At 34.9% G+C, this 21,529-nt stretch overlaps 1 protein-coding gene across 2 annotated transcripts in view; it reads left to right on the top strand.

The window, feature by feature from the left end:
* Positions 1 to 1,750: 1,750 nt before the first annotated feature.
* Positions 1,751 to 21,529, top strand: part of LOC149794940 (uncharacterized) — a 54,213-nt gene continuing 34,434 nt past the window's right edge. Inside the window, exons 1-6 of one of the 2 annotated variants that reach the window (XM_089964602.1) lie at positions 1,751 to 1,813; positions 4,128 to 4,813; positions 6,126 to 6,281; positions 7,106 to 7,260; positions 12,919 to 12,998; positions 14,457 to 14,505. In XM_089964602.1, the coding sequence (XP_089820728.1) occupies positions 4,513 to 4,813; positions 6,126 to 6,281; positions 7,106 to 7,260; positions 12,919 to 12,998; positions 14,457 to 14,505 (741 nt within the window). In that variant the 5' untranslated portion in view covers positions 1,751 to 1,813; positions 4,128 to 4,512. Of the gene's footprint in view, positions 1,936 to 4,127; positions 4,814 to 6,125; positions 6,282 to 7,105; positions 7,261 to 12,918; positions 12,999 to 14,456; positions 14,506 to 21,529 lie in introns of both variants that reach the window. The other variant, XM_089964601.1, reaches the window with a different exon arrangement.

Below are 21,529 nucleotides of genomic sequence, written 5' to 3'. Positions count from 1 at the left end.
TTCAAACCATTCTAAGGAATAAACAAAGAAGATGGAGGTGACAAAATTATTTAACGATTTGAGACATAGCTATTTTTGGATCATGGATGGAACTTATGTAGTAGAAAGATTGAATAATTAAGGAAGATTTGAAGGTAGCCTGAACAATGTGAAGAATCTTGGAGTAGCAAAAGATCAAATAGGGGGAATGATTGAGGAAGAAGTAGAAAGAATCAGAGGATTCATTGACCCACCTTACGTGAGAGTAGGTACTTTAAAGGAAGCCTTGGATCATATCACAGAAGTCAGTAGCTTCCTAGAAAATAACTTTCATTGGACTGACTGGTGGTACGTAAAGTGGGGTTGTAACCAGTTAATAAAAGCAGAAGAACTAATTAGAGAGGTAATGAAAGTAGAAGTGATGAAGATAAAAGAAAAATGGAGCAAAGAGAGAAAGGAAGAAGAGAATAAGAAGAAGAAATTAGAGTTTGACAGATTGAATAACAACTGGATGAAGATACAGGCCAAGTTCCGAGCCATGGGTCACCCGGACTGGATACCGGAAACAGAAAAGAAGAAGAAAGGAATGATGGCAAAAGTTAGAAGATGGCTATAGAAGTGGAGGAAATAAAAGAAGAAGATGATGATGAAACCAAAGGCCCTTTTCAGGGCCACCCACATTTCTCGAAAAGAGACTGACTTTCCATTGCCTACCCCTTTTTTAAATTTAAAAAAAAAAAAAAAATCCCATGTTCAATTCCCCTTGTCCCTATACAGGCCCAAACTCTATTCCCCATGTTCAATTCCCCTTGTCCCTAGACAAGCCCAAACTCTATTCCCCATGTTCAATTGCCTTTGTCCCTAGACTGACCCAGCAATATCTCCCATGTTAAATTTCCATTGTTCGAATGCCTTTGTCCCTAGAATGGATATTTCCTTTTTTTTCCTTTCTCCAATGTTAAATTCCATTGTCGCTAATCTTACCCAGGGTTTTTTGCCCATGTTAAATTTCCATTGTCGCTAATCTTACCCAGGGTGGTTAATGTTAAATTTCCATTGTCGCTAATCTTACCCGGGGGGGGGGGGGGGGGGGTCTGTAATGCTAATTCCCATTGTCGCTAATCTCACCCCTTTCACTACTCACGAGGGATAATACAATTGTCGGAAGCTAAGTCTGTGAATTTTTTTCATCATCTCTTTATAGATTTGACGATAACTACTGTATGCGAATATTATTTTGCACACACACACACACACACACACACACGGAAAAGAATTAAAGTAAAATAAAAACAGAAAGAAATGATCTTTTGACATATGCCTGCAACGGCAAATTAACATAACAAAATACACGAAGCATGAATTTTGTATCTTGCAAAAATATTTCCGTTTCTCCAAAAAGTTTTCTCAAAACGAAGACCTTACAAAAAAAGTAATTAAAAACTTCGAATGACATCATCTTAAACAAATATGTGAAACATGTCACATTAAAATCTGTTTCAATCTGATGTTCGTTAACAAAAATGATAAAGTCTCGTCACCGAGATTTATCGGTCTGGTCGACACTGAGTCTGGCATAGTACGTATTGCACCTGGTCGACACTGACTCTGGCATAGTACGTATTGCACGTGGTCGACACTGACTATGGCATAGTACGTATTGCACCTCTGCTTATATTCTGGCTCGCAAGTCTTACACATCGGCATGGTAGCTGTAATAAATTTTTAGTGTTGAAAACGGAAGTAGCTACCTAAAACTGAAAACAGATTACGGCAGGCAGACGCGAGCACAATTTTGCAAGGGTCTATTTACTAGCGTTTCTTTTTGAGAGAAGTAAAATATTTCACACTCTTTGGAGACGAACTTGATATGTTTAGGCTGCCCCCTGGAGGCGTCTTACATTATAGAACTAATACTGTACCTAGTAGGGTCTGCAGTCTACATTATTCAATAAGGTAGCTTAAACCCTTATAAAAATAGGACTTAACGTGTATGCTTTGTATTCACACACCCTCCCGTTTGTTTGTAATCCTCTATCAATTTTAAAAACGAAAAGCGTCAGAGATATAAAACACGAACAAAGCTTAGTTATTTTGATTAATCAGTTTATATTTTCTAACCTGATTGTCGCCAATGAGGTCCCTAACGGGAACACTGTCAACTTACGTTATTGACATTTCAAAGCAAAAGAAAGCTCTCAATGTAAATAAGCAGACAGACTGCTCACTGACCTTTTCAAGTTTCTAGAACAGTCTATTCAGTAAATACTGTCATTGTCTAATATTTGCAATGTTTAGTTTTAATATTTCTATAAAATAATAGAACAAATAAAATGGAGGACCTCTTTTTTGTGCATGTGTTCAAAGAGATCTAACTCCAAATTTTACTGAGATTATGAAACACTGAGCTACATCACATATGTTGCTTTGCCTATGCAAATATGGTGACCTTGTTGGTAAAGACACTCCAGCTTGAAATAGATTTTTAATCATTTTTAAATGTATCTTTTCTTGTACTTGTTCATATTTACATTAATTTAAAATGGTTTATTTCCTTAAAGCTTTTTGGGCAGTTTATTTTAAACTTTATAGAACTTTAATTTTAAACTGCACCATATGGTTGTTTATGTGCTGGTATTAAATGCTAATAAATACATTATGATAATCAATTTGATAATAAATTCCATAGGGAAATGATAATGTAAGAAAATTAATGACAGAGACAGAAAAATAAATAAGCCACATAAAATAATTAAATAAAATGTTTTTGTAAAATAATTATTTAATATACCTTTGAAATACCTAAGCTAATTTTCATGTGAATGCACTTTTAGCTGAAATGCAAAACAAAAACAAAATGGACGATTAGTGACCTACAAGTAGTCCTTCTTTATTCTGAATTTTAGGCTTTATATAATGAATATAAGTATGACAGTATTGTATAATATTTACGTGCTTAATGTATGATATTTTATAAATAGTCATGAAACATTAGAGTTGTTAATATTGATTACATTCTTTTGTAGGATCAGTTATATCAATTAGAAGTTGTACTGGCCATCATTCAAGTGTATCCAATAAAATGCTTGTAAATGAAATATCAAGGGACATATGTCTAAATAGCAATTAGTTTGAATGAGGTTTAATTAAACAGGAATAATGCAATATGTTTCATATATGTAAAATTGTTAAATTGTTTTAAGGAACAATTTATTGACATAGTAGTTTGTAAAGCTATGTGACCTGTTTTTGATTTTGCAGATTACATCTCATAATCACAGTATTATTGATACTTAAAGCAGTTGTTGTTGCTGTAGGGTTTAACGCCATTTTTCAGCACAAGATAGACTATACATGGCGGCCAGTATTAATGATGGAGGAAGAACCTGGGAAAACCTCGGAAAGAACCACCGACCCACAAGAAGCTACCGGCAAGCTTTCTCACATATCCACATTGGCCGAGCCCGAGATTTGAACCCACGCAGACAGAGGTGAGATGGCAGTGATCCGTGACGGAGAGCGCTTTAGACCACTCGGCCACTCGGGGCCCCCACTTAAAGCAGTTTTAACGACATAATCAATATATAAGCTGATTCAGAGTGTTATATGAAGCTATGTATTTCCAGCTCATAAAGTGTTAACTTTTATGCCTGAAAATATTGTTATTGGTTCATGAAATTAAATCTGAATATTTTGATTTAGTTTATTTTTTATGAAGTTATACTTACGCAAACTATATTGTTTTTTTTTAAAGTGTCATTTTTCAAACAGTTACCATAATGTAAATTAGGTACTACTTGCTGTTAGAACAAATTTGTGTATATTTTCTGCTTGCACATTTTAAGTCATATTTTCAAAATATTGATTAAAGTGTGAACACAAATCTTAAAGATATATATATTATCATGAGGGCTGGTACAGTACTAAGTTTTTTAAATTTTCCACTGTGTTGGATACATTATTACTAAATCCCATGATGATTGATTCAGCTGAGAATAAATATGTGTAACAATCAGATTAGTTTGAATTTGTTTATAAGAGTATATGTACAGGTTAGTGTACTTTTTCATATAAAAATAATTTTCTCATTTGAGTAAAACTATTATTAATGCATCTTGACTTGTAAAATAGATCTTGTTCTTTTGTAGTGAAACATCACCGTGTCACATCTTTGGGATATTGCATCACACAAATGGAGACAACACTGTTACTTTACTGCAAAAATTATTGGTCAGTTTGAACTGTTCAGATTATTGTCAGCATGTTCAGGATTTGTAGGGAAATGATGAATCTTACATTCTTCCAGCCTAGGCAGAAAGTTTTCATGACAGCACGGAATCTTCATGATCATAAAACAAGACCAGTATCCTTAATTTAAGGTCAAGAAAGGCTGCAGAAAGTTGAAAATAGCGAGGAAGAGAGTAACAGAATTTTGTGTGTATGAACATACAAGTATTTTTTGTTTTGTAAGAATTTTTGATGACGTTGTGAGAGTTTTATGCCTGAAGCTGTCAACTGTCTCGAAGATTTGTCATGGTGAAGTCCTTGGTGGACATTTGTTTGTCCCGGATCCAAATATCCCTGGATCTTGTGTCCAATGCTGGACGCTACCTGCCAAGGGTCTACAAGGAAATTCTGATACAAAGAATTGCTGCCCATGATCAGCTGACAGAGAGTTATCTCCCCTATGTATCATACAACTTGTTTTCTGAGTCAGTGAGGAAAATTGATTTCTACAGGTGTGGACAGATTACTGACAAGGTTCTGGAATTAATAAGCTCCTCAAGGTGTAAGTTGGACCAGCTGACCATTCATGGATGCAACCAAATTACAGGTAAATATTGACCCTACAGGTCAAATATTTGTCATGACAAAAAAAATATGCAATATGGGTGTTTCAGATTATCAAAGGTATGTATGTAATAAATATAGCATATTCAGGGTTTTCACATACCCTCAGGTTTTGATGTGTGGAATTTAAATATGAACCCATGTTTGATAGTGGAAATTTTGACTTGTGTTTTCTACGCATGTAGATTTGGATGGGAGCATGAATCTTAATTAAACTTGATTCACCTCCAGCTTAGTTTCTTACTAAGAGTGTGCTGTCCATAACAAATTTATTATAAGAGGCATTGATTGACATCTGATCAATAACAGTTTACCCCTTGACAGCCAATAATAACGCACCAATGGAATATATATATGAACTGTGTGGAGCTAACAGTTCACTGATGTCAGGCTTATGTACAGCTGAATTAGGTTGGATTGTTTTCAGATTACGTTTGAAGTTTGTGATAGAGGAATAGGAAACATTTATGACATGAATGGACTGCCTTTTGATCAGATATCAGCATTGGTATGTTTGGACATCAAATTCTAATCAACTGGTTGTAATTTGTTTTTTTTCTCCCCAAACTGTGCCACATTAGAGCAAAAGAGGCAGAATAAATGCATCGTATTCCCTGGTAGGTTGAATGATGATAATGACATGTATTCATAAACATTTTGATATGGAATACAGGTACTAAATTATATGCATCACACATTCACATATTATTTGTGCAGAGGGAGCCATGGTAGTTCAGTTGGTAGAGATTACTAGTTGTAATCCAAACACCACAGGTTCAGTACCTGGATTAGTAGCCTTGGTGTATTTTAAAGAAATCACTCGGCTCCCATTTCCTTGGCATCATTTAGCCAATAATATATTAAAACCATTAAAAACAATATTTCTACTCAGGAGAAATTTTCTGTATATGTAGATTTTTCATAATAATAATAATATGGTAATTCTGATTATGACTGCCTGCATGCCACTAGTGAGAGTCTAGGTTCCATTTTTAGATAATTTTGAGCATGGTCTGATGCTTTATATAAATTTAATATGTACAGTGTAAGAATGAACAAAATATAGACATGTGAAAGTCTTTCAGAGTTAGTATAGTTGCTAGTGTTTCAGTTTTTGGCATAAAATATTTGGAGATCCTGATCAATATTTTCTTATGACTTGTACTTTCATACATTTATGACTTGTACTTTCATACACTTATGACTTGTACTTTCATACATTTATGACTTGTACTATCATACATTTATGACTTGTACTTTCATACATTTATGACTTGTACTTTCATACATTTCAGATAAAGGCTTTATCTATATTACACAGTCTCAGGATCAATTAGTCAAACTAGAGTTTCGAAAGATGCGTGGCTTGACAAACAAAGGACTGAATGCAGTTAGGTCATCGCAGCTTCAAAGGCTTGACTTAACAGGGTGCTTCAATGTCACCTTCTCTGGTAATTCATTAAATCATATCAGCTGTATTACAAGAGTTTAGATAATATTCCTTTCTTTTTTCTTCATCTCTCCCTCACAACATGGTAGTTGGGGTCACTAAGTGCTGAATGATCTCTGCACTGAATCATCATATAGCAAGAATGATTGAAAATCTTATGAATGTATTTATGTTTGGTGGCAGGTAGGTGGGTGGGGGAATAAACAAAATGCCATTACAACATATAGTAGTAATTTTAGTTTATGAACATTAAATTAACTTTTTCACTTAAAGGTATTGGTCTATTTGAGTGTAAATTAATATTTTTGAAGGAAATACAGATGTAATACTAAACTTGTTTATTTCAGACAATTTTTCATATGCTTGAAGACCAAGCCAAGTACATTAGTTTCATTTTGGTGACAAGATTCATTAGGTACTGTATTAAATCTGGAATAGTATAATAATATGGTTGTTTTAGGTTTAGTATCATTTTCCAGCACATGGTGGTCAGTATATTTGGTGGATGAAGAACCCAGGAAGAACCACTGATCCATGCGAGTCTACTTGCAAACTTTCTTACATAATTACATTGGCTACATCTGAGCAGTGATATAATGAAAGGTATTAAATTAAGATTTAAAACATAGCGGTGTGTATCTACCTGTAGATCATCCATCATGATGATTTGAAAGTGCTTGAAGGAATAAAGGATGAACATGTTACTGGTATCCTGTAAATTTAATCAAAATTTAAATATGTATATTTACATTTGAATATCAACTTTTTTTGATCAGGTTTAAAAGGCTGCTAAACATAAATAGTTCCCTTTTCATTTTGTCACAGGAGCATGTGAGGTGGTGTGCAATAACCCCAGTATAAGGGATTTGATTCTGAGAGGTATTGAGGAGAAGGGAGATAACTACATGGGCAGTAGAAATCAAGATGATGCCAGACATAATGAACTCATCACTATGATATCAAAGCTATGTCATAACCTGGTATAGTTTGCTGTTTTCACACTTATTCAGCTTATAAATGGAATGCCATTTTAAGATATTATTAGTATGCCTATTTTCCTGTTTTTATTATTTTGGTAGCAAAAAGCATAACACTTGCATTATGTGTTTTCTGACCCTAAAGAAAGAAGGATGTACCAAAATATGCAAATCTTTTCAAAAATTCTGAATTCCAATTTCAATATTCAAAGGGAAAAATTAGCTTGATAAGAATGATATGTTTCAAGTTTGATAAGATAGTCCGATTCATATTTCATACACAAGTCTTTAAACTTTAGAGCCTGGATGTATAATTAGATAATTGCCCCTTCTCTATGTGCCTTGTATTAGGGTCAGTGAACATTTTAAGCTCCCCCATCACTTTTTGTTTCTTCGAATAAATGTCATGAATTTGAGTTGCTAAACTGATTAGCTGACCTATTGTCATGTATGTTTATCACACTGTTATTGACCTAGTTCCAGTGAAGACATATTCATGTTATGTACATTTGATATACATCACAAATTTTTTTATGTGGATATAACTTGTTACTATATCATGGGACAGAGCATTGATGCTATAGAAAAATTTGAAGAGCAGCAGAAAGAAGGAAGAGGAATATGGTCAGAATAAAAGGTATGATGGGAGATACATACAAAAAAGGAATGATGGAATATATCATATATTCATAAGAGGATGACTGAATATGCACATGAATATGTGCATTTGTGTTTGATAATTTTGCTGGCGATAATTGCAAGTTAATTTTTTGGGGAGTGCTCCAGTGGCCTAGTGGTTAGAGCATCCGCCTTGGATGCGGGAGGTCGTGGGTTCAATCCCCGGTCGAGTCATACCAAAGACTACAAAAATGATACTAACAGCTGCCTCGCTTGGTGCTCAGCATTAAGGGGTTAGTGCTAGGACTGGTTGGTCTGGTGTCAGGATAATGTGACTAGGTGGGACATCATGCTACATGTCTGAAGCATGATGCCTCAGTGCTAGATATCACTATAAACTGTCACACTGCAGACATCGTAGTGATATGACAGAAATTTTTTTAAAGCTATGTTAAAAATCCAAATCACACACACATAATTTTGTGAGATATTATTTGTGCATGGATTTTGATAGTTATTTTATTCTAAATGGTGCATGCAATTACAGAAGTTTACTTAGTAACTTTGTTATTTGTAGCTGAATATCATATAGTTGTATAACCAGATGATTTAATATAAATGTAGCTGAATATCATATATTTGTATAACCAGGTGATTTAATATAAATGTAGCTGAATATCATATATTTGTATAATCAGATGATTTAATATAAATGTAGCTGAATATCATATATTTGTATAATCAGATGATTTAATATAAATGTAGCTGAATATCATATATTTGTATAATCAGATGATTTAATATAAATGTAGCTGAATATCATATATTTGTATAACCAGATGATTTAATATAAATGTAGCTGAATATCATATATTTTTATAACCAGATGATTTAGTGTAAATGAAGTGTTCACATATTCATTTTATAAGACTTGATTGTATATTACAGTTCTCTTTAAGCACTCTTTTGGAATTTGCAGGTTGTAATTTTTAGTTGGATTCTGAAAGTTTAAAACAAAGTTAATTTATGAAAAGGTTTCATATTTTCTTTTCATTGTCTTTGGTTATATAATGCGTATGCCACTATATCTCACTCTCAGTGCATTTGTTTTATTCAGTTATTACAATGGTGCTATTTGGATTAGGTTTATTTGCTTTTAATTATTGAAATGTGTTTATAATGGGTGAATTATCCCTCCTATCAGTATGTAGTGTTGCTGACCTTACCAGGGTGTATGTACACTATCATCATATTGGATAACTTGTTATGGAAGTGGAGTTAGTTGTACAGGGGCCCCCACAAGGGAGAGAAAGCAAATAGTGAGATTGCAGGACAGATTTATATTATTCCTTTAAAAATGAAAATAATAATAATAATTGCAAGAGCATTATCATTGTCATTGTTAGCATCATCATCATCTTCATTTCTAATTTTCCATATGTGTATAAATAAAGCATAGTAACTGATTATGTTTAACTGATTAGAAACATGAGACTTGATGTACATTATGCATGCATACACATAAATTTGCTTTGTTAAAACATTAAATTATTTTATCAGAACTATTATACAAGCTAATTATTATAATAACCACATGCACACATGAATCTGTCCAACAAGAATAATCTCACTGGATTATAAGAACTTGAACAGTATTCATCCATTAATACATGCAAAGTATAAATGAATTCACTTTGTTCAGTTGTAAAATGGCCAACTTGAAATAGACTATAGTCTATTTGAAAACTTGGCATTATGTACCATAGGTCTTCTGACTCTCTATAGAATTTAGAATAAATTCTAAAACATTCTATATATAAGACTGTCATATAAAACAGACAGCAAGAAAAAATGCAATTTTTATATTTTACATACTTCTTCAGCTGAAGATTGCTTCCATGAAGTGGACAGCATTGTAACAAAACTTGTATGGTGATAATACAGTGAGAATTTACTCTATACATACCATGGTTATGGTTAAATCTGCAGTCAGGGAACCTGATGTAATCAGTTTCCTCACTGCAGACACTTTGCTTGTACAGTATGTTTAAACTGAATTTGAAATAAGCACAGCTAAAATAAACCATCCTCAGGTAATGTGGTGACGAAACCTGAGTATATTTTAATTCATATAAAAGGCATGGAAATTAGAATTGTTAGAATTGGTTCATCTTTGAAAAACTAAGTTATAGTTAGATGGTGGTCAGGGCTCAAAATTAGGAATATTTTTCACCAGCCTGCACAATCAAGAGAATAAATTGTTTACTGATCATGCCTGAATTTCAATGATCCTGCTAAAATTTAACAGAAGTCAGTTCATTTTCTAGTTCAGCATGTATTATTTATTAGCATAAACTGAAAACAGTAACTGTATTCTACCAACAAGACTTACGAAAAGTTGAAAGCTCATGATCAAGCTCTTCAAGATGCTTATGTTAAAAGATGCCATGTTTACTCTGCTTCTGAGGAACCAACTTACTGGTTTGATTTCACACATCCCTTTGCCATTATGTCTAGGGAGCTTACATTGTATGATTCCAAGGATGATTTGTTAAAAGTTTATGCCAATCAACAAATTAAATACACAGCACACTTTTATATTTTTCTGAATACTCAGCACAGAAAGGGCATAGCATCACAGTCTTTCTTGTGTCATACTGGGTTTTACTTAAGCCATTTGTATTAATTTTTTCCAGCATTTCTGATACTTTCTTATCCTCTTCTCTTGATCATAATTGAAATGGTGCTCTTTCTTGTTGTCGCACGATTTCTGCTATTTCAGTGGTGGCTGCATACCTTTCGAAACCTTCCACATTTACAATTGTCATAGCAGAATGTATTGAATGTTTATTAAAACACATTCAGTATAATTTTTAATTATTCATTGATTTTGTGAATGGTGACCTTTTCCAATTGGTTAATACTAACCTGGGATGATAAACATTTCTTTTTATCAGTAATGAGGTCACTACATGGGGGCAGTGCACCAGGTTACGGTAGTCCACAATGCACGAAGGCTGTTTTGACAATAATCACAATGTTTTATCTGTTTAAAATATGTTTATTTGCATTGTGAGCATTTATTGTAACTTTTCAATTGGAGATTGTTGGTAGGTATTCAATTAAGACAATAAAAAGATAAATTAACCATTAAAGAGAATGGTGACTAATGAATATGACAACTTCTTAATTTCTTAGCTGTTATGATGGTGACCAGCATTCATTTTCACTGCCCCAATGGATTAGTGACTGAAGGTTTGTACTGATCTGTGTTTACAATATTATTTTGTATTTGTATTCATCACTGATTTGGTACAGAAATTTATGTCCACTGAATATTTTAAGTATTACTTTGATTCTGCATGCTGTTATGTATATTAAATTTATATTGTGTGCTTGAGCTTTGTCCATGATTGAGGGTAGAGTTCTGGCCTACCTGAATATTATCATTTTAAAAACAAATGTTTACTTGAGCTTGAGTTCAGGACCTAGCCTTGATTATGTGTGTGTGTTTTGGAATCAAGCTCCGTTTACAGTATTTGATGGAATTCTCCATGACATAAATAGCTCATTTCATAAGTCAGGTAGCAGTCTTTATATAAAGGACAGTGTAAACAATTGTTCATTCCTATTTTCTGTTCTGACTGTTTGAATCATTTTCAGTTGTGTGCTCAGATATAATTTGAGAGGAATGATTTATTTAAATTACTCATTGGAATTGATTGTGCTCATTGGTTTTTAGACTAAAACAATACTATTATTGAGGCCTCATTCAGAGACAGTGTGGGTTATATCTTTGTTGTACATCAAAACTATTGGTTCATCAGTTGAGTCATGGCTATTGGTACATCAGTACATTCAAGATTTTTAGAATTCATTTGGAATATTTTGAGATATTTGGAATTGTGATAGATACATAGGATTTAACTCACAATATTTTAAGTTCCTTAAAAATTGTCACTGTGTATTCTCAGGAAATAAATTGCTTTTTTTTAATTTTCTAAAACTTGTTGGTTTTGCTTTTTTGTTGCATTGTTTAAGACCATAGAGTTAAAACAATGTATATGTATATGGCTCTTTCCATCTATAATAATAATAATAATAATAATAATAATAATAATAATAATAATAATGATGATAATAGTAATAATATTGATAATAATAATGATAATAATAACAATTATTAATTAATAATAATAATAATAATAATAATAATAATAATTAATAATAATGATAATAGTAATAATAATAATTACTACTACTACTACTACTACTACTACTACTAATAATAATAATAATAATAACTGAATTATTGGTTCTTTTAAATGTAGTCAGATGACTCCAATGTCATCCTCCACCTCATCATGAAACTTGGTAAATGTTATTCTCATCATCTGAAGATGTGCATATTGATAAATCATTTTGCTTCTGTGATATTTTTTCTTGTCTTTTTTGGGCTTGGGGCCTAATGTAAGACAGTCTTGTGAACGCAACTAATCTTAAAATTTTCAATGGATCACTAAATTTTGTGCCTTTTATGGCCATCATATAGTGACAAATCATTTTGCTCTCCCAATGATTTTTTTAAAATAAAAAATGATTTATTGCCCCTGACACAGAGTAAGACAGAATCTTTGTGAACACAGCTTAAAGTATTGATGGTTTGCGGTGAGATTTAGTACATATTATGGTCATTGTCTGCAGTTATACATAGATTTTGTAAGAGTTTTTGCCCTTTGTGACTTACAGCTGGACGTAATGTATGACAGAGTTTATTGAATATGTGTACCCTTGTAGATTTTAGTGAATTGGTGTGAATCTTAGCAAATATTATGGTCATCATCAGAAAATGTGTATGCCAATAAATAATTGTACTCAAACTATTTTTACAAGAGTTGTGGACTTTTCTCCATTAGACCCATCTGGATGTCAGATCATGAAGTAGGGGTGGGAGATGGGATATATTTATGTGAGTAAATTGCTTACCATTCCTGCATTTATTATTAAGCTGCCAGAAACATTCTATTTTTATGTTAATTTCAGGAAGAACTTGACTGTGAGTTGTTTCAGCTGAATGATAAATGCCTGGAGTGTCTTGGACAATTCTGTCCCAATCTGAAAAAGTAAGATTGTACAGGGAATTTACTGCCAATATGTTAGTTGTCTCTTTTTTCCCCACTTTAAAAGCAGAAGGGGGCATATTTTTTGCTGCTGTCTGTATATCTGTTTGTGTATCCAGATGTCCATAATTAATACATTTTAGTGCAATAGCACAAAAGCTGTTAAATATGTAACCATGCAGCTTGAAACATTTTATCATGATCACAAATTCTCACAGATTCAAAGTTGAATCAATTCCAGGCCTTCTTTTTAAACATATGAAGTTGTATGTATTCCAGGCCTGGTTCTCACATATTACAAAGTTTTATGTATTCTAGACCTGGTACTCACACATACATAGTTGTGTGTATTCCAGGCCTGGTACTCACACATAGAGAGTCTTATGTATTCGAGGTTGTGTAGTCACACATACAAAGCTGTATGTATTTCAGGCCTGGGTTTTACACTACAAACTTATGTATTCTACATACAAAGTTGTATGTATTCCAGGCTTGGTACTCACACATTGCAAAGTTGTATGTATTTCAGGCTTGGTACTCACACATACAAAGTTTTATGTATTCCAGGCTTGGTTCTCACTCATTGCAAAGTTGTATGTATTCCAGGTTTGGTACTCACACATACAAAGTTGTATGTAATCCAGGCTTGGTACTCAGACATACAAAGTTGTATGTATTCCAGGCTTGGTACTCAGACATACAAAGTTATATGTAATCCAGGCTTTGTACTCACACATACAAAGTTGTATGTAATCCAGGCTTGGTTCTCACACATTGCAAAGTTATATGTATTCCAGTCTTGGTACTCAGACATACAAAGTTGTATGTATTCCAGGCTTGGTACTCAGACATACAAAGTTGTATGCATTCCAGGCTTGGTACTCACATATACAAAGTTGTATGTATCCCAGGCTTGGTACTCAGACATACAGAGTTGTATGAAATCCAGGCTTTGTACTCAGACATACAAAGTTGTATGTATTCCAGGCTTGGTACTCACACTTGCAAAGTCATATGTAATCCAGGCTTGGTACTCACATATACAGAGTTGTATGTATTCCAGGCTTGGTACTCAGACATACAAAGTTGTATATATTCCATGCTTGGTACTCACACATACAAAGTTGTATGTATTCCAAGCTTGGTATTCAGACATACAAAGTTGTATGTATTCCATGCTTGGTACTCACATATACAAAGTTGTATGTTTTCCAGGCTTGGTACTCAGACATACAAAGTTGTATATATTCCAAGTTTGGTACTCACACATACATTGGTGTATGTATTCCAGGCTTGGTACTCACACATACAAAGTTGTATGTAATCCGGGCTTAATACTCACACATACAAAGTTGTATGTATTCCAGGCCCCACACTGCATCAGCCTAACATTGAAAACAAGTTTTTTATTTATTGAAATTTGCATGCAATGAATTACCCAGGGTTCCATTATAATTTCAGGTTGAACCTTCATGGATGTGTTAGATTCCATGGTGAGGCATTGATTAAGGTGAGAAAAAGTAAACACTAAGTGACATTTCATTGTTGTTAATACCGAAGTTAGTTGTATGTTGAAGAAAAAGAGGTTCATGATATGGATCCATGTAGCATTTTGCATATGCTATTTTCACTTCTTGAAGATATCAACATGTGTTTCATAAAAGGAGCCTCAGTGCCTAAGTTGGTAGTGTCAAACTCGAATTCCAAGGGTCGTGGGCTTGATAGTTATCCAGGCCAACTCAGGTCAGCTGTCTTGATTTGCCATTGGGAAAGACACTTAGTTTCCCTTTCTATGGCATGATATTGCCAATAACGTGTTAAAAGTACCATTTAAACTCACAGTATCAAAATAAACAAATGTTTCATAAAAGACCCCCACCCCAACACTTCTGTTTACTCTTACTTGCTTTTATAACATACTTGGGGGTGGGTATATACATATTCCAAGGCCTTATGTCTGGAAAGAAATTATTGTCCATTTTAAGACCATGAAGGCAGGGGAGATGTACAATATAAATGTGATCTACAAGACATGTAAGCAAAGGGTTCATTTACCGCTAATCTACAATTTTTAGCTGTACTAGGAAGGAAATTTCTTTTACCTAATGTTTTTTTCTTCATACTATTTCCCTAGTATAATTATTACTTAATGTTTGCATTTATTTTGAAAGGTTTATCTTCCTACATCAGTTTTCAGTTCTTCATATTTACATTTAAAATTAACTTTAAATTGGCACCATATAGCCAGTATTGTGCTGATGTGCCTTAGATATAGACATATGTTAATTTTGTTCTTTAAAATGGCCTATAGATTGATTCCTGAATTTAGTTTCAAATTGTTTTCTACCAGAAAGAATCTTGTATGATATAATCTGCAAACTAATGACACGATGCCAAATTTTAGAATGCAAACAATACTATTTAGAGATCCTTTTTTCCATGAGCTAGTGGAATCAGTTCCCAGTACGATAATTTCAGTCAGTTCTTCAGCTGAAAGGATTATTCAGTGACTGGTGCTCAGATATTCCTGTTTAGTGTGAAATCAGCAAGAGATTATATCAGATTTATTATACTAGTCTCTGTCTTGAAGATAGCTCACTTAAAACCTATATATTTAACAGAAACATCATATCCGACCTGTACTGAAGTTGCAGTTGCATAGAGGCTGCAGGTCACTATTTACTGTCATATCTACTTTACAGTGGCCAAAAAAATATGTATATTTTCAACTTGCCTTGTCTGCTAACTGTGCAAAATTGAATAAATGGAAGTAATGAGTACAACACTGATACCAGTATCAAAATCCTGGCCAGGCAGGGATGTTTGCCATTGCTCAGAGATTTTATATTCCATGACAAAAACGTGCTGTATTTTTATTGCCTGGCTATTGTCAATAGTTCTGAGCTTTGTCATGACATTCTTCTGATTTCCCATGCATGAAGCGATTATTGAATATACTTTGTTTCAGTGAATGTTTGTACAATAGACACCTAATATTTATTTGCTACATGCCACATTGTGTTTGATGTCGTTTCATTCACTTAGACACAATTTTGAATGTTTCCTCTAATAATTTGCTTACTTTAAAATTAATGTTTCATTTATGAAGTTCATACATTTTACTACAGAGGGATTTTTTACATAAGTGCCCAGCACTTGTTTCCCAATCTAGAATTTACTCAGTTCGTATGATTTTATGAAAGATGTCAGCAACGAACATTGTTTGAACTAAAGACAAGAAAGCTTATTCCGAGGCAACTCATCCTCACACCCATGTCCATGACAACATATATCAGCAAAATTGCCTAGCAACAACACACATCCCTGTTGATTGACTACATGTACATGTAATTGTTCACATACACATGTGCAGAAATTTACATTCTGTTCTGCATCAAGTGGTACATTCAGTGTGTTTTCTCAATAAATGATATTTCATAAAAATGTTTATTGTATTATTAATTTTTCAGAGTTCATTCAATTTCCATACTTTTCCAAGGCTTCCTTTGAACTGATTATTGTAAGCAGTATACAGATAAAAATGAAAAGACACTTCTCATCACAAAAGCATGGCATTCATGTAATTTAGTTATAATTTATAAAGTTGGTTCTTTATATAAGATTTAAAACAAGGTTGTATCAAGTATAAAGTTTAGTTAAATTGATTAACTTGAATAAATGTCAGACAGATGTTGAAATAATAGTTCTTGAGGATAAAACCCTAAGACTAATAGTTACAGCTAATTGGGATTACAATTGATTGGCATACTATTTGTCGGACACTTAAGTACAAGGTATATGATGACATGTTTACCATAATTCTTTCTCAGACTGGTTTAGTAAGACTTAAAAAAATTACATTGAATATTGGAGACTAGGACAATTTTTGAATGCGCAGAATTCATCTGCACTGTATTGAAGGTTACACTTTATCATTGGCCATTCGCATCAACAAAGTGATCTTTATGAATTGAAGATTCCACTCTATCATTGGCCATTCACATCAACAAATTGATCTTCATGAAAAGGGTCACTTTGTTCATCACTTTTTCATGAAACACTAGCTGAGAAGTGACAGTCTTACTTTGAAATCAGCCTCAATGGCTGTTAACAATGGTCATTTGGGAAGTTGTCAATCTTTGATGTTATTTTTAGCACCAATGTTTTTAAACCTAATATTAACTTCTGAATGAAAATGTTCTTGTCACAAACTGAGAAATTTTGGGTGATATGCAAGGCATTACACAAACTGAGAAATTTTGGGTGATATGCAAGGCATTACACAAACTGAGAAATTTTGGGTGATATGCAAGACATTTGAGAAATTTTGGGTGATATGCAAGGCATTTGAGAAATTTTGGGTGATATGCAAGGCATTTGAGAAATTTTGGGTGATATGCAAGGCATTACACAAACTGAGAAATTTTGGGTGATATGCAAGGCATTTGAGAAATTTTGGATGGTATGCAAGGCATTTGAGAAATTTTGGGTGATATGCAAGGCATTACACAAACTGAGAAATTTTGGGTGATATGCAAGGCATTACACAAAATGATAAATTTTGGGTGATATGCAAGGCATTATAGTTGGACATGATGTGTTCAGCTGATGCATAATACAGTATAAGTGAAACAAGAGAAAAAAATACTGTGAATAAGAAGAAATTATGCTTTACTAACCTACAACAGATGGACATACAAAAATTAGATATAGCACAGTAATTTGTAAAGTAAATACAGTCATATATAATTTAGATTCTCATTTTATTCCTCAGTTTGCATAATACACTGTAGTAGGCATTTCCTTTCAGTTTACATAGTACCAGTACACTATAGTAGGCATTTCCTTACAGTTTACATAATACCAGTACACTGTAGTAGGCATTTCTGTAAACAGTAGTTTACATAAAAATAACAGTACACTATATTGGCATTTTCTTTTGGTTTGCATAATACAGTATACTGTAGTAGACATTTTATGATTCAGTTTGCATTATACAGTACACTGTAGTAGGCATTTCCTTTTTGTTTGTTTAATACAGTACACACTAGTAGGCATTTCCATTTTATTAAATACAGTACATTGTAGTAGGCATTTCCTTTCTGTTTGCATAATACAGTACTCTAGTAGGCATTTCATGGCTCTTTATGATACAGCACACTGTAGTAGGCATTTCCTTTTACTTTGTATAATTCAGTACACTGTAGTAGGCATTTCTTTTTGGTTATACTAATAATAATAATAATAATAATAATGCTTTATTTATAGAGGGTGACTCATTAGTCAAGGACTATTCTCCCTTGAGGCCCTCTTAAGGAGAGTATAACAATGCACATATATAATACAGTACATTGTAGTAGGTATTTCCTTTTGGTTTGTATAATACAGTACACTGTAGTAGGCATTTCCTTTTGGTTTGTATAATACAGTTTACTGTGGTAGGCATTTATTTACAGTTTGTATAATACAGCACACTGTAGTAGGCATTTCCTTAAAGTTTGCGTAATACAGTACACAGTACATTGTATTTGGCATTTCAGGAATAAGTTTCAAATGCTGATGGTGATATAATGGATGTCCAGGAGAAATTAAGTGTTACTGTAGCATTTAAGAAATTCTTTTTACATTAAACTGGTCCCACCTTTTATCTGTGCTGTTTACATGCATATCTTCAGGTATTTAACCTTGGATTATTATTGTTTGTGTGACTATGGACATAATTTCAGTAAATTCCCTTAGTTGGCTTAATTAGTAAACCCAGTCTAAATTCATATTTTATATGCATTCTGTGGTAACAAAATGTTTTATTTGCATTCGTGCCAACTTCTTAGAAAATATATTTAGGTCCAAATTTAGCAAGTTAGTGAATAACAGACAATAAAACAATATTCACTGTTATTTGGGAACAATTTTGCAGTATTTGTCATGTGGACAGAACACATTTTATACCCAGATAAGCTGTATCTGCTTTAAAAGAAGAGTTTAAATCCTACCAAAAACTATTTAAGTGAATATTCTTTTTTTTCTCCTTCATTTTGAACCTTACATTCGGTAATATTGAACTCATCAGATGATCAAATGTGCTTTTGGCAAATAATATAGCACCATGTACATAGCAGAATCTGCATACATACAATAGGTCTACAGTAAACATCATGTGCATAGCAGAATCTGCATACATACAATAGATCTGCAGTAAACAGCATGTGCATAGCAGAATCTGCATACATACAATAGGTCTACAGTAAACAGCATGGATATAGCAGTCTGCATGTAGGCAGTCATGATCTTCATTGGCGTCTCTATCTCGAGAGACCATGCGAATAGCGCCCTTGGAGTGTCATCTGTCTCTGGGGTGTTGGCATTGTCTGCTGTGACTGTGCAGGCCTATGCACGAGTGACAATCCATATTGCAGTTGGTGCAGACATACTGGGAAGTCTGAGTTACTGGGATTGCTGCTGCACTCTTCTTTCTCTCATGTTTCTCTGCTGCCAACTGGCCTCTTCTCGCATCAGTGACTGCTATGCCCTTGCATAACATCAGTCTCCAGGTGCCTCAGTCCTCAGCCAACACTTCCCAGCCTTCGGGTGAAATGTTGCTTGCCTTCATGTTCCTCTTGCACATATCCTTGAAAAGGAGTATGGGGCGGCCGACTCTTCTGGTGCCAGTGGCCAGCTTTCCATGTAGGATGTCCTTTGGCAGCCTCCCATCCTCCATGTGTCAGATGTGTGCCAGCCATTGTAGGCTGCGTTTGCTCAGCAGGGAGTACATGCTGGGGGTACTTGCATGTTACAGGATCTCACTGTGTGGGATGTGGTCTTGCCAGCTGATTTTCAGGATGCATTTTAGGCACCATATATGGAAGGAGTTGAGCCGGCGCTCTTGCCTCATGTAGGTGCTCTGGGTCTTACTTCCATATAGAAGGGTGCTGAGAACACAGGCCTAATAGACTTGGATCTTGGTGTGCTCTGTCAGCATGTTGTTTTCCCACACCCTCTTTGTTAGTCGTGCCATGATGGTGTTTGCCTTTCCAAACCTTCTCTCCAGCTCCACATCAAGTGAGAGAGTGTTGCTGATGGTTAACCCCAGGTAAGTAAAGTTGTTGACTGCTTCCAGTGTGACACCATCAGTTATGATGGATGGGGCAATGGTGGTATCTTGCACGCTGACATTTGTCTTTTTCAGGCTGATGGTGAGCCCAAACTGCTTGCAGGCATCAGCAAAATGGTCTCCCATTCTCTGGAGGGCATCCTCGATGTGGGTCACAAGAGCTGCGTCATCTGCAAAAAGCATTTCCCTGATGAGCACTGACCTCACTTTGGTCTTCGAGTGCAGTTGTGCCAGGTTGAACATCCTCCCATCGGACCTGGTGTGTAGATATATGCCATCAGTGGACAAGTCGAAGGTGTAGGACATGAGCAGAGAGAAAAGGGTTGGTGCCAACATGCAGCCCTGCTTCACGCCGCTGTTGATTGGGAAGGAGGCTGAGGAGGATTCATCATTCAGGACTGTTCCCTTCATATTGGCATGGAAAGAGATTATCATGCTGCAGAGTTTTTGGGGGCAATCAGTCTTACTGAGAAGTTCAAAAAGACCCTTCCTGCTGACCAGGTCAAAGGCCTTGGTGAGGTCAATGAACATCCTGTAGAGTGGTTGACCTTGCTCTCTGCTCTTCTCTTGGAGTTGTCGTAAGATCATGTCTGTCATCAACCTTCCTGCTCTGAAGCTGCACTGGGATTCCTGGTACACATACAGTCTGCCAGAAGCTGCAGCCTGTTGAGTATAATGCAGGCATGTGCATGCACTTTACCAACGATGCTCAGGAGCGAGATCCCTCTGTAATTATTAGTCACTGTGGTCGGTCTTGTTTTTGTAAAGGGTCACACTCATGGCATCACGCATGTCTTGGGGGGACTGCTCCTTCCTCCAAGCAGAGGCAAAGTAGCTCATGCAGCAGCTGAAGCAATGTTGGTTTCCCACATTTTATAGCTTCAGGCAGGATGCTGTCACTACCTGGTGTTTTGTCATTTGGGAGGGAGTCAATTGCTTTGCTGAGATCCTCTAAGGTGGGCACTTTGTCGAGCTCCTCCATGGTGGGCAGTTTCTTTATGTTGCTAAGGGCTGTATCGGTGACTGACATTTCTTGGGAGCATAGCTCTGAGTAGTGCTCCATCCATCTGGCCATCTGTTGCTCATGGTCAGGGATCTTCTCTCCCATCAGAAATTTCAGGGGGCTGATCCCTTTCACTGTAGGGCCTAGATCCTTCTTGATGTCGCTGTACATACCTTGGATGTTTCCAGACTCTGTACTGTGCTGGTTTCCTTCACACAGCTGTTGCCAGTACTCATGGGCACTTCTGAGAGCAGCAAGCATCCATTCATTAGGGCAGTTTTTGTAAGCTATGAAGGCTTTTCGTTTGTCCTTGATTATTGGTTCCATCCTTGATAGTTGTGCGTTGAACCAGTCCTGACTGGGCCATTCCTCCTTGCAAAACATGGACATGGCTGTGCTGTAGATGGCACCCTTCATGGG

This window comes from Sinohyriopsis cumingii, chromosome 7, assembly GCF_028554795.1.
Source record: "Sinohyriopsis cumingii isolate HCF-2022 chromosome 7, ASM2855479v2, whole genome shotgun sequence".
NCBI classification, from domain to species: domain Eukaryota; kingdom Metazoa; phylum Mollusca; class Bivalvia; order Unionida; family Unionidae; genus Sinohyriopsis; species Sinohyriopsis cumingii.
The sequence above is the reverse complement of the archived record's forward strand: the minus strand, read 5'-3'. Positions and strand labels throughout refer to the sequence as shown.